This window comes from Mastigoproctus giganteus, chromosome 1 (assembly GCF_048544385.1).
Source record: "Mastigoproctus giganteus isolate SK-2022 chromosome 1, ASM4854438v1, whole genome shotgun sequence".
Lineage (NCBI taxonomy): Eukaryota > Metazoa > Arthropoda > Arachnida > Uropygi > Thelyphonidae > Mastigoproctus > Mastigoproctus giganteus.
The window spans coordinates 257,994,573-258,009,040 of NC_143575.1; the positions used below are offsets into that span (position 1 = coordinate 257,994,573).

Here is a 14,468-nt window from a genome sequence, read left to right on the forward strand (position 1 = left end):
TACACTGTTAATGGTTACCTGTTGCGTATCTTGTTATTAATAAAAATAAAAATGAAAAAATAAAAAAAGTATATGTACACTGAATGGACAGAAATCATGGGATACCTACCTAGTAATGGGTAGACCCACCTTTCGCACGGATAAGGGCAATCACATGGTGAGGCACTGAATCCAATAGTTCACGAAAGCGTTCCACAGGTATTTCCAATCCATGCTTGCTGCACCGCTGTTCATAATTCCATAGCATTCCTGGGTGGAGGATCCAAAACTCAAACGGGCCTTTCCATAGCATCCAAAAGATGCTCCACAGGGTTCATATCTGGTGAATGGGAGGCTATTCCATGGTGGTAAAATCTGCGGAATGTTCATCGAACCATGTTATAGTCACCACGGGTCTGTGGGGAGGAGCATTGTTCTGCTGGAAAAGTCATTTTCCTGTGGGTGCAAGATGACCATAAAGGGATGCAGATGGTCTGCAAGGAGGACACGTAACCTGGACCGTTCAGAGATGCGTCTAGACGTATCACACGTTGGGCCCTCTGGTTTGTCTAGACGTACCAGAGGTCCTAACGTGTGCTAGTTGAACACGCCCCAGACCATTACCGACCGGCCACCTGCCTGAACAGTACCTTGTTGACATGATGGGTGCATAGCTTCGTGCGGTTCCACCAGATACACACCCTCCATCCGCTCTAAATAATTGGAAACGGGACTCATCGGACCAGAAAAACAGGCTCCAATCATCCAAGGTCTACTGCCGATGTTCTTTCGACCAGTTGAAGCGTAGAGTCCTGTGTCGTGGTGTTAGCAATATGACTGGTGGGTCGGCGGCTCCCATAATCTATTGCAGCTAATGATCGCTTGATGGTCTTGGTGGAGACATTTCAGGCACTTCCCTCGTTGAAGTCGGCGGTGATTTGTGTCACTGTCGCTCTCCGGTGGGCTGAAACAATCCGAGACAGACATCGACGGCCACGTTCATCCATCACCTATCTCAGCCCACAGCGCTGTCCACGATGAGATGTTATTCCGGAATTGGCATATTCCCGATACACTCTTCATAGTGTCGAAAGGGAATAGTGAAATTTCTGTACCACCTCCGCGACAGAGTGACCCAAGGGTCGGGCACCCACTATCATCCCTCTTACAAAGTCGGTAACTCACGACGTTTATCCATACTGACATCGAATTACCGTCTACGTGGAGTAATGCAGTGTACCTATATACGTCCCAAGCGGTGAGTTCGTCCACTAGCGAGAGGGGTGACAGCGTCGCGTTGCCCAGGAACCAAGTATCCCATGAACTCTGTCCTTTCAGTGTACTTAGATTTAGGAAAAATAATTTTCCTAAACTGAGTATTTTGTATGTGTAGCGGCCATTTTAAAATAAACGTTAGTGGTAAAATTAGATAATAAATTCCCCATTTTCCTTTTTTTTTTTTTTTCAGGTATATCCGTGGGATCATTAAACGGATTTAAACATGAACCAGCAAAAAATCTGAAAGTTTTTGGAGTCACGTTTCTCCTTTAGAAAAATGAATGAAATGAGGAAGTCGATAATCCCGACAGAAGTAAATCGAGTAAAAGATGATTCGATATATTCCGAAAGACGTTTTGAAGATTTTGGTATACCCCCTCCATTACTAAAAGGTCTTTATGCAATGGGATATAATTATCCCTCGAAAATTCAGGAAAATATACTACGAACTCTGCTGTTCGATACTTCAAGGAACATACTGGTCCAATCCCAAAACGGAACAGGAAAAACAGCTGCATTTCTACTTGTAAGCTTTCTTAGAGTCGATATAATGCGAAAGTACCCTCAAGTACTCGTACTTTCTCCTACATTCGAACTTGCTTATCAAACCATATGTGTAGCGAAGACAATGGCCCAGTTTCTTCCAGATATGGCTCTCAAGTTAGCTGTTAGAGGTACAGAAATTACACAGCAAGAAATTATTAACGAACAAGTGATAATTGGTACCCCTGGCAAAGTGTTAGATTGGGGACTCCGCTTCTGTTTGTTCGACATCAAGAATATTAAGACGCTGATCCTTGATGAAGCCGATTTAATAATATCTTCTCAAGGACTAAGAGATCAGTCAGTTCGCATTCGCAGTCATTTATCTGATTGTACTGTGTTATTATTCGCAGCGACATATAGTAATGAGGTGATTAAATTTGCCCAATTAATGGTGTCTAATCCGATTATGTTCCTACTAAGAAAAGAATTTGAATGTTTGGACAATGTTAAACAATATTATGTCGTATGCAGAAGCAGCCAAGAAAAATTTTGCGCCTTGTGTAACATTTATGGCGTAATTTCAATTGGTCAAACTATCATTTTCTGTCGTACTCGAAATACAGCCGTCCAACTTTCCATGCAAATGATCAAGGAAGGACATGCAGTGAGGATTTTATCCGGAGACATGACTTTTATGGAGAGAACTGGTATTTGGGAAAGATTCCGAGAGGGGAAAGTGCGTGTAATTATAACAAGTGTGTGCTCTAGAGGAATAGATATTGAGCAAGTAAATCTCGTGATCAATTTTGAGCTTCCTTATCAAAATGGGAAAGTGGATTACAAAACTTATTTCCATCGTATTGGACGAACTGGACGTTTTGGAAAACACGGGATGGCTGTTAATATGATTGAGCCTAAAGAAAAAGATATCCTTAAGATGATTGAAAATCATTTTGGAACTATTATTCATCCGCTGGATGTAGGGGATGCTACAAATATAGAGAGGATGTGTAAATTATAAAACTATAGGGAGAATTTAATAAAGGATTTACATATCGATGATTTATTGTAGCTTAATTTTATTTTCTTATAACTGGAACCGTTTTCAAAATATAATTACTCCGATCTTCATTTAACTTTAACATTGCTATTGTCCAGTATACTTTTATCATATTTTTTTACAACTGTATATTAACAATTCAGTATTATATACTAAGGGACCATAGGACTGTATCTCGAGGGTATCGAAACTGGTCCAATAACCAACCAATATCCGGTCAATGGCGATCTTGTAATTAGAAACAACTGGTCGTTGTTGAGAGAGGCTAATAGAGGCTAACAATTATTGTGCAGAGTAACAGAAAGATTGCATTCAGTCAAATAACAACCGGTATAATTATGGTAACCAAAGAGCCATTTCAGGTTCCAATCCTGTCAGCAAAAACAACGTCCGGTTACAATGGGCTCAGGAACACCAACACTGGACAGTGAAGGAATTGAAAATTGTTTCGTGGTCTGATTTATCCCGGTTCCTACTGTTTCACTCTAATGGCAGGACTAGAATATGGCGAAAACGACACGAGCTCGGGAACCACAAGCGGCACCAGGTATGGTCTAAAGAGGCTATACCAACCTCATGATCAAAATACGAGGTGTGGCAATAAAGTTCCCGGACTGGTGCAATAAAAAGAACACAAAGTGAAGGGTCTCAAAATTATTTCTATTTGTATTCAAAGTAATGACCATCTGATTGAATGTACGTATTATGAGAGAGGGGCTTCATAAAAGATTTGTATTCACCCAGCTGTTTCGACAGAAAGTTGAAACAAACAACAACATTATACATTAAACAAAAATTATACATTTTTGTTCAACAACAAAAATGTATAATTTTGTCCAGACAAAATGACAAATTTTTGCTACTACACTGGTGTGCAAAACTTAAGGACCAACACTATTTCTAAAGGTTACAACCACAAAATCTTTACTTAAGGCACTTTTTACTAATGAGAGTAGATTCAGTCTCAGCAGCGATTCTGAACGTCAGCTAATCTGGCCAGAGGTTTGCACACGGTATCACCCCACAAACATCACTGAAAGGGATCGATATGGCGGTCAAGGTGTTCTCGTCTGGAAATGTGTTATCTTGAATGGACGTACATAACTCCAGATACTGGAAGGCGGTACTGTAACCGGTGCATGCTACTGTACTGAGGCAATCCTTCCCTATGTGTTCCGAGGTGCCATTGGCTCCGAGTTCGTTTATGGATAATAACGCCACACCCCATCGCACTGCAGCTATGATATGCTTTTGGAAAGTGAGGACATTGTTCGTATGGATTGGCCTGTCCGTTCGGTCGATCTAAATCCCATCGAACACATATGGGAAGCTCTCGGAGACGCCTAGCGGCACGTCCACATCCACCAAAAAATGTTCACCAGCTGAAGATGGAGCTGACAGAGGAATGAACGATGTTACCGCAAGAACTTATCAACATTGTTCTAAGTATGGACAGGCGGTGCAAAGCCTGCAACGACATTAGGGGTGGCCATATCTCCTACTGAGGACCATCTCTTCCCTTTGTTCCATCTTTGGCAGTGATGCATCTGTATCATGGCAGCCAGTGTTATGTTGCCATTTTTGAATAAAATCCCTCTGTACCGTTTTGTTTCCGTTGTTGTGTCGGTGTTGTTTCCTTCATCATTTCTGTACCTCACGAGGTTCCTTTGGTATGCTTTTCCCATATTCAGGCCACTCCTATGAGAAGCTACAGGTGAAAACCTGACTAGCACTTGGTTGCAACTTTGCCGGGTTTTTTTTAGGGTCGAGGGGGGGTGATTCTGCATGCTTCCAATGTTTTGACATTTGTCTAGTTCAGGGATCATAGTGATGGATCCAAATTTCATCCACGGTGACTAAACTAAACGTGAAAAAAACTTCTCTTGCTTTTCATGAGACATCGACAACATTTCATGTGCATATATTTTCCTTTCCTTCTTCTGGTAAGCGGTCAGAAGTCTTAGAACCCATTTACCAATGCATCTACGAATGTAACCGTTGATCGATTATGTTCTCCACAGACCCTACATTAATTTGGAGCTCACTTAATCAGCAATCGCAAGGATAGCTGGTTAAGTGAAAAGTTCTTTTTGCAATGCAACATGAAAGCAGAAAAATACTAGAAATATATTAGAAAGAGTTTAATAAGTGGAATATTTACAGTATCAAAGGCAGAGATTTTAACCTTCGGTTTACCGTAATTGGAGTAATTTCCAATCAAAATCTATAAAAGTGACATTTTTTTTTTTCTTATTCTGATTGGAAGGTAACTATTATTAATACAAACGAATACGTTCGTGATGGTCTTTACAGTAAATACACTTTGTATTTACAGTGCTAATATATACACAAAAAATATGGATTTCATGGATTCGTCCAACCACCAAATGTGTAGTGTTCAACGTTCCTCAGATGTTTCGCTACTATCTAACACAAGGGATGAAAAACAAGATGGCACCACTTATTACAATCAATGATCCCGAGAGGTGAAATCCAGGGTCATACGAACCTGTAAGATCATATAGCCAGCCTAACGAAAATTAGAAACAAGCGAATTAGGCAAATGTTCCAAATCAGTTTATTATAGTTTATAACAGTCGGCACAGACAATTATAAACTGTAATAAAGCATAAAAGCAGACGACGAATATAATACGAAGTCACGAAAATATACCAATATGAGCACTACCGGTTTACTATTAATAATAATAAGAAAATATCAATTGATTAGTCACCTGGAACATATGTTCCAGAGTATAGTTAACGACCAAGTATCCCGGATCCTTATTTTCACGTCATGTTTCACATTACGTTCGTCTGCTTTTATGCTTTTTTACAGTTTATAATTGTCGTTTGCAACTACCAATTTATGACATCACTAAAATCAGTCTTACCTGTAATGGGAGGTCCAACGAAGCCCGCAATACCCTGAAATAACAGAAGCAATCCAAACGCATTTGCCATATTTTCCAGAGTCAACAAGTCGACAATAATTACGGATATTAAAGTTGTAAACGCACCTAGAAATGAAAATCAGTTGATGTATTTAAGAAATATTTACAAAATAGTGGCGTAACTAGGGTGGGGCACGTGCCCTAGGCGCCAAATTTGGGAAACGCCTTTTTATGGTTAAAAAATGCAAAAATTCCAAAAGAATAGTTTTTAAGGGGCGCCATTTTTTTATATGCCCTGGGCACCATCAACCCTAGTTTCGCCACTATTATAGAGTATTATTAGTTTTCCGGTAACACCGGACCACATAAAGCACTACTTAAGTGTTTAATACTTGTTTATACATGTTTGGTATGTCGCTATCTAAATATGAAAATGTGGCGATCATTTTCGCATAAGAGTGAAAATTTGCAAACATCAACAATCCACTCGTCACATATCGTGACTAATCGATTATTTGAATGGGTAAAATCTACAATGAATGATCACTTTATTAGGTAGAGATTCTGTTATCAGAAACAGCTGGTTGATACGTGAGGCCAACAGAAGTCTGGCGAATCCCGATTCTTGCTGTTGCACGCTTATGTGAAGACTAGAATTGGAGAAAACAACGTAGGTCCATGGACCCATCCTGCAGGTGTTAATAAGACAGGTTGATGTGTCAGTGTAAATTGTATGGGGACTGTTTTCGTGGCTGAACGTTGGGCCCCTTGATATAAGGGGAGCAACATGCGGATGGTGGCTTCCCAACACTGGGTGGAAAAGACCTCAGTTCGAATCCCATCAATGACGAGAGGAATTTTTATGGGCCTTTTTCACAACGGGGCCAAGTTGGTTGGTCTCAGGAGCGGGCATCGTGTTTTTTTTTAACTCCTGGAAACGTGGATTTTTCGTCCAGCAAACAGCAAATCGATCACAGAACACACGCAATTTACAGACATAATACTGTATATACGGTGCGATATGGCCTAAGCTGCTGATGCACCAAGTTGGATGCCACAAGTTATCTGGAAATTTGTTTCTGATCAGGCACATCCCTGGTCAGAAAAAAAAGGCTGCAGCAAATCCATCTGCAAATTCATTCTTTCAACAGATAATGTGAAATGCTACAAAGAGAAAACTGGGTCTAGGAATGTGAAAGTGAGTTGCGCCTGTTGCTGTGGCCTTACCAGCCACTAGATCTCAGTCAAACTTGAGAACCTGTGGGATGAGATGGAACGAGCTCTTTGTAGTAGAGACGCGCAATTATTCAATTTGTAACAACTATGGGAAACAATTCAGCCCACATTTGAGCACGTCGTTAACTAATGAATCCATGTAATGGATTCATAATCTTGAGAGAGGCGGCAAGCGAGTGCATTGAACCACTGAGGCTGGTTATGCGAGCATCACTAGACTCTGGGGAGATTCCCTTGGATTGGAAAAGTGCAAATGTATCTCCCATACATAAGGGTGGCTCTAAAAGTGAAGTGGGAAATTATCGACCTGTCAGTCTGACTTCAGTAGTAGGGAAAATCATGGAGGCAATGATCAAGGGTGGAATTCAGGATCATTTGGATCGAATTGAAATTCTCAAGGATACTCAGCATGGTTTTGTAAAGGGAAAATCATGTTTAACAAATCTGGTTCGCTATTTCGAAAGGGTCACTCACGAGCTGGATTTAGGGAATAATTTCGACATTGTTTATTTAGATTTCAGCAAAGCTTTTGACTCAGTCCCACATGAGCGGTTGCTTTATAAGCTAGAACAGGTTGGAATCACTGGGAAAATCCTTAGATGGATAGAAGGATGGCTTCAGGGCAGGAGGCAGAGGGTTGTGATAAATGGCTATTCCTCAGATTGGGTTGATGTAAGAAGTGGGGTTCCCCAAGGATCAGTATTAGGACCACTGTTGTTTTTAATTTTCATAAACGACATTGATGAAGGGATAGAGGGCGTGATGTCTAAATTTGCAGATGATGTTAAAATTGGTAGAGTAGTTAATGATCACTGTCAAGCTGAGCTTCTTCAGAGAGACCTAGATAGACTTCAAGAATGGTCAGAAAAATGGCAGCTGTGCTTTAATCCAACAAAGTGTAAGGTATTACACCTGGGAAACAGTAATCCCAAAATAACTTATTCACTTGGTGGAGTTCAACTAAACCCAGTACTGGAGGAAAGGGACTTGGGTATTACGATACGGTCAGACATGAAATTCTCTGAGCATTGTAAACAGGTTGCAAGGAAGGCCCATGGGGTCCTATCGATGATCTATCGAACTTTTGCAAGTAGAGATAGGGACGTGATAATCCCATTATATAAGGCTTATGTTAGACCACACTTGGAATACTGTGTTCAAGTATGGAGACCGCACCTAAAGAAAGACATCGAGCTTCTTGAAAGGGTGCAAAGAAGGGTAACTCGCCTGGTGAGATCGGCAAAAGGGCGTCCTTATGAAGAAAGACTTCGAATATGTGGGTTGCAGAGTTTGGAAACTAGACACCTTAGAGGAGATTTGATTGAGGTGTTTAAGGCTCTGAGAGGCATCAGTAAAATGAATGAGGACGAAATTTTCAAGATTATAAATGATGCTAGAACTAGGGGACATAAATTCAAGTTACGGGGGGAAATGTTTAGATTGGACTGCAGGAAGTTTTATTTTAGCCAGCGAGTTATAAATTATTGGAATAAGTTGCCTTCATGGGTGGTAGAGGCCGACAGTTTGGGGAAATTCAAAGGTCATCTGGATAGTACTTTCGGGTAAGGGAAGCGCATAGGATGATAGGATTAATTTCCTTTTTATTTATTTTTTATTTCATTTTATTATTTTTATTTATTTATTAATTATTATTATTTATTTATTTATTTAATTTTTGTTTATATCATTGTTTGTTCGGATTTTTTTTTTTTTTTTTTTTTTTTTGGCTGGTGCAGCATAAGCCATAGGCTTTCTTGCACCATACGGCCGTTACTAATACTAATACTAATACTAATACATGTCACGACGAAGACTGTTTCAGACTGTTTGAGGGATCAAGGAACCAAACTAGCTATTAGTAGGTGTACCTAATAAAGCGGCAACTCAGTATATATATTTGAGCACACACTTGTACAGACATAATACGCGTAATTATACTTGTAGTCTCAAACTAATTTGATCGACGTGGAACGGATGACAAATATCCGCATCCCCCACCACTGCCCTCCTAACGGGCCTGTGGTGGATCAAAATAAAGTTGATGACAATTATGCATGGATGTCAGGACAACAGTTTTCGGCCGTGATAGAGGTGATTAGGGATTATCCTGGGTAGGGGCTGAAGGTGCCTTAATATCAATATGATTTTAATATTGATATGATTGAAACTTAATGATGCCCCGGAACATTGCTTCGGCATCCCCTCCTTTAGAAACTGAGACCACCCCTGAAGCTGAACTAGCTTAATTAATTTAGATACTGATTTAACAGGATTTGCATATTAATAAAATGCTAGAATATCCGTGGCGAATATTTCTCCAAAACTGTTTCAGAGAAGAAGTGAAGATTAAAATAAAATTTTGACCTGATTCCTATTTCAAAAGGAATCAGGTCAAAAGCTTGTTTAATCTTTGAGCTATTCAAGTTCAAAGAGCATTCAGGATAGAGAGACATGAACAAATTATTATATACAGTAGATATGACTAATTTTGTTATTTTACTATTATAAAGGTCAGAATTATCCACGTACCTGATGTAAACCCAAAGACTCCACCGTATGCCAGCATTAACACGTATTTGGTAGCGAAGCAAGTTAGTGATGTAGCAACACCATTAATGATGAGAGAAATATTGTATATCCACAGACGAGGGATCGATGTTTTGTCGGCAATATATCCAAATATAATCCTTCCAATAGTGTTAGAAATTCCAATGACTGCAATTACATAACTAGCTTGCTTGGAGTTTCCTATATTAATTGCAACTATTCTGTCATTGGTGTAAACATAAGGCACATTATAGCCAATGCTTACAAAAAAAGTAGAAATCGTCAGGAGGATAAAAACTGGATCTTTTAGTAAATTAAGACTGAACGTTTTATTAATCCAGTTCAACTTTTGTTTTATAAAAGATGTCGGTTTTAGCTGGCTTTCGGGTTGGGGTTGGGGTTGGGGTTGGGGTTGATTGGGATCGTTAGGTTTTGGCTGGCTTTCGAGTTGGGGTTGGGATTGATTGGAACCGTTAGGTTTTGGCTGGTTTTCGAGTTGGGGTTGGGATTGATTGGGATCGTTGTGAGATTCATTTGGGGCCACAGAATTGCAGGTTGTTTCTGGCTGTTTCGGAAGAGGTCTGTAGAGCAGACTGAACAAAGCACACGTAAACACGAGACCAGCTGCTACAAGCATTGCAACTTTCCAGTTGTAGTAGTGTACCAGATGTTCTAGTAATGGAGCCATCAGCAAGGTTCCAATTCCCGATCCACATACGGCAAGACCTGTGGCAAACGACCTCTTCTCTTCGAAATAATGAGTCACACTAACCATAGCTGCTACATACAAGATGCAGAATCCAATACCTAGAAAAGGGACAACACAAGTTTTATTACGGTAGCATTACTGTTCATAAACATGTAAAATAAAGATATACACTGCCCGACCATTAATATCCGGACACCTGCTTTTAGACAAAAAAGAGCTTTTGTTTCATTTAATATTTTCTGCTGAAACCTTTTTTGTGACCGCCTTCAATCTTCGCGGCATACTCTCAACCAGCTTTCTATAAATGTCAGGTGATATGTTGCTCCACTCGGCCTTTAACGCAGCCACCAGTTCGGCCTTGTTCTTTGGGCGATCTCGACGTGCACGTACCCGACGATCCAATACATCCCAAAGATGCTCGATAGGGTTCAGATCAGTACTCGGGGCTGGCCAATCAACTTTTCCACACCCATGTCCTCAAACTCTCTTACGATCCGAGCAGCATGGCACGTGCCTTGTCTTGCTGATAGAGGTATGGGCCTTCCCCGAAGTATTGCCATAATGTTGGAAGTGCATAATTGTCCAGATTATTATTATTATTATTAGCTACAGTATAGTGTATAGTGTGTTTAGGGTCTAATGGCACCAGGGGTTCCCCCCATCTCCGCGTAGTATAACATTGTGGTGTGATACAAAACACTGTAGAGGCCAGAGGTTTAAAAGTGTATGGATATTGTGGTGTGTAATGTTTTGTACCGTTGTTCTTCATCTGGTCTTTTAGCCGTTGGGTCTCAAATGAGACCCAGCGATGGTGCAAGGAAGCTCGTGGCTTTTGCTGCACCAGCCAAAAAAAAAAAAAAAAAACCCTGAGTTACCCAGAGAGAGAGAGAGAGAGAGAGAGAGAGAGAGAGAGAGAGAGAGAGAGAGAGAGAGAGAGAGGGGGGGGGAATTGCCAAGAAAGAGAAGAATGATGATATCCAGCTCAGGACCTTGGGTGTGCCAAGCCCATACTCACCAGATGTGAGCCCCTGGTATTGCACAGCATTCATGGTTTTGTCGATAACAACTAATGGGCCCAAGCTAAACCATGAAGGGAGCCCCATATCAAACCATAAAAGGAGCTCCATACCATGACACATGCCTCCAGCAAACTTCATTGTTGGGAGGATACAATCAGGAAGGAACTGTTCCCCTGGCGTTCACCACACCCAGGAACGGCCATCAGACTGGTAGAGTGATAACCTCGACTCGTCTGTCCATAGGACTGCTTTCCACTGCTCTAGTCCAGGATTCGCGTTCCTTACACCATGTTAATCGGCGTCTTGCATTTGTTGAGGTGATCAGTTCTGTTGAACTGTTGAGGCAATTCTGTTGAACGTGTTATTCATCTTGCATGCCCACTTTTACAATTGTCTGTTCGAAGCCCAGTGTGCATCTTTATAGCAGGTTCTATGACGTGTTGCATGCATAGGACCTGTTTCCCCATCCATGGAGGGGTGTCAGGATATTAATGGTAGGGCAGTGTATTTCAAATTTCCATACACATTAAAAAAAGCAGCAGCGGTGTCTCTTATTAAAACCGAACTATATGTATAAAAACAGTAATCTGCTGCAGTTTATTTAAGTTACTTTTAACCTTGTTAGAAAAATGGAACCTTTAACATCAAGTAGATGTTAAAAGTTCCAAAAGGTCAGTGATATTTATTCCATGAAGATCATGGCATAAATATCACTGACCCTCTGAGGACCACTTTATACAAGCTTTTGCTTTTGTTATGTTGAGCCTGGAATCTTGCTCTACTTCTTTTATAAGGCTCCGCCCTCGTGGGTAACACAGTTATAATGGTTATAATTACTGTCTTCTCACACTGGGTGAAAAAGGCCTGGGATCGAATTTCGTCACTAACAAGATTCAAATTTACAATTCGAATTTTTATTGTTTTTTTTTTTTTTTTGTGAAAAACGCTCATGAAAATGGGCTGTCTTATGCAACGAATGGTTTTTTCTCCCAGAAACTAGGGTATTTCTCCCAGCAAACTGACCGAAGAATACATGCAATTACGAACAAAATATACTGACGCCTCATAGCCTTGCATTAGTGCTTAACCTACATAACCTAACCCATAAGGTTCAGGCTAGTTCTAGTCTTTAGGACATACATTTTTCAAGACATCCTAAAGGCGTTCAACGGGATTCAGATATGGGCTAAAAACAATAGATTCAAGTTATTCTCTTCAAGCCATTGTTGTACAAACTTCCCCCCACCTCCTCCAAAGAGTCAAATCCAAGCATATGGCACGCGCATGTCAGTTCAAATTAAGTAACAGAAATGAAGCGTATAACAGACAAATAATGGAAATTTCATGCAACAACAAAAGGTGATGCGATCTTTGATTTTTACTTTGAGCTAAAATTTCATTTAAAATTAAGAAATTCATATTCAACAATACACAACCTGAAAATTGGGGAAAGCTTACGTAATACTGGGCAGGGTTTTTGTTAATATGACAACAGGTAACTTACCTGTGCATGCACCAAGTGTGAAGAATAAAAATTGAAGATTAGGTGCAACAATACTCAAGGCCAATCCAAAAGTTGAAAACAAACTCCCAGACACAGCCACAATTCTATAACCAAGTTTATTTACCATCACGCTGGCAACGGGCCCTGAAAAACACAGAAAAAGTTAAATTATTGCTACAATAAATTCTTAAATGATTAAATTCAACTTGGACTTAAACTACAAGAAATTAATTAATAAGAACTTACCAACACAAAAGCTAAAGCCGAGCATAATTGAAGGTATCCAGGCTGTAATCCCCTTTCCTTGCTTGAAGTAGTAGAGAAACTCTTTGTAAAATATGCCAAATGAATACATTATTCCATCGGTGATGACATGGATCATAAAGGTAGCAAACACCACAAACCAGCCCCATCCACCATCAGGGGCCACCATTCTGGAAGGTTGCTGTTTTCCTCTTTGCTTCTTTATTGGATTTCGGATGGAAATTTTTCCCATAATTTTTTATTCTTGTTAACTACAGAGAAAAAACGAAAAATAAATTAGCATTAGCATTAGCATTAGCATTAGCATTAGTAGAGGCATTTGATGCAAGGAAGCAAGCTTATGCAGCATCAGCCAAAAAAAAAATAATAATAAAATAAATAAATAAAAATAAATAAAAAATAACCACTTCCACTTCACCCCTCTGTTCATTCGAAATACCTGTCCAGCTGAGCCTTAAACTTATTTAGGCTATCAACTTCCACGACAAGGGATGGAAGTCTGTTCCACCAACCAACCACCCGCTGGCTAAGGCAAATTTCCGCACGTCTATCCTACATCTGTCTTTCCTCAATTTGAATTTATGCCCTCTCAGGTGATTATTCTGAGCAAGAGGAAGAATCCCATCAGCATTGAGCATGCTCAAACCATACACCTCTATCAGATCACCTCACTGGTGTCTAGTCTCCAGACACTGTAATTTGCAAAACTTAAGCCTTTCTTCGTAAGAGCAACCCTTTGTTCCATTCACTAATCTTGTTACCCTTCTCTGTACTTGTTTCAACAGCTCTACATCATCCTTAAAATGAGGCCTCCAGACCTGTATACAGTACTCAAGGTGTGGCCTGACCATTGCCTTATACAAGGGGACAATCACCTCCTTATCCCTGCTAGAAAAATTCCTATATATCATTGACAATACACCATGGGCTACTCTTGCAGCCCGTCTGCACTGCTCAGAGAACTTCATATCTGCCTGCACAACCACCCCCAGGTCCCTTTCATTCTCTACCACTGTCAGTGTAGTACCACAGAATTGATACGTTGCTCTGGGGTTGCTGTTTCCCGTATGTAGTACTTTACATTTGTCAATGTTAAACTTCATTTGCCACCTCTCAGCCCATCTGCTCAACCTTTCCAGATCCTGTTGCAGCAGCATAGTGTCAGTAGTGTCGTTGACAACCCTGCCAACCTTCGTATCGTTTGCAAAGTTGGACATAAAGCTTGATATACCATCATCAATATCATTTATAAATACAGAAAACAGTAATGGACCCAATACTGAACCCTGAGGGACTCCACTAATAACATTAGTCCACGATGAGCAGTGTCCATTGATTACCAATCTCTGTCTTCTCCCCCTCAACCACCCCTTTATCCATAGCAGCAATTTGCCTCCAATGCCACACTGCTCCAATTTGTGCAGCAGTCTTCCATGTGCAACAGTATCAAAAGCCTTTCTAAGATCCAAGTATATAATATCAAAGTTATTCCC

At 40.3% G+C, this 14,468-nt stretch overlaps 1 protein-coding gene and 1 pseudogene across 1 annotated transcript; one reads left to right on the top strand and one right to left on the bottom strand.

Moving 5' to 3' along the window:
- The first annotated feature begins 1,534 nt into the window (after positions 1-1,534).
- On the top strand, positions 1,535-2,764 carry LOC150091814 (ATP-dependent RNA helicase DDX19B pseudogene; annotated as a pseudogene).
- Positions 2,765-5,226: 2,462 nt separating this feature from the next.
- Positions 5,227-13,207, bottom strand: LOC150091815 (monocarboxylate transporter 12-like). The gene is made up of 5 exons (XM_090369838.1): positions 12,958-13,207; positions 12,712-12,855; positions 9,462-10,286; positions 5,697-5,822; positions 5,227-5,333 (listed from the first exon to the last, which is right to left on the bottom strand). The coding sequence occupies exons 1-5, from the start codon at positions 13,205-13,207 to the stop codon at positions 5,227-5,229; spliced, it is 1,452 nt and encodes a 483-aa protein (XP_090225964.1).
- Positions 13,208-14,468: the final 1,261 nt, after the last annotated feature.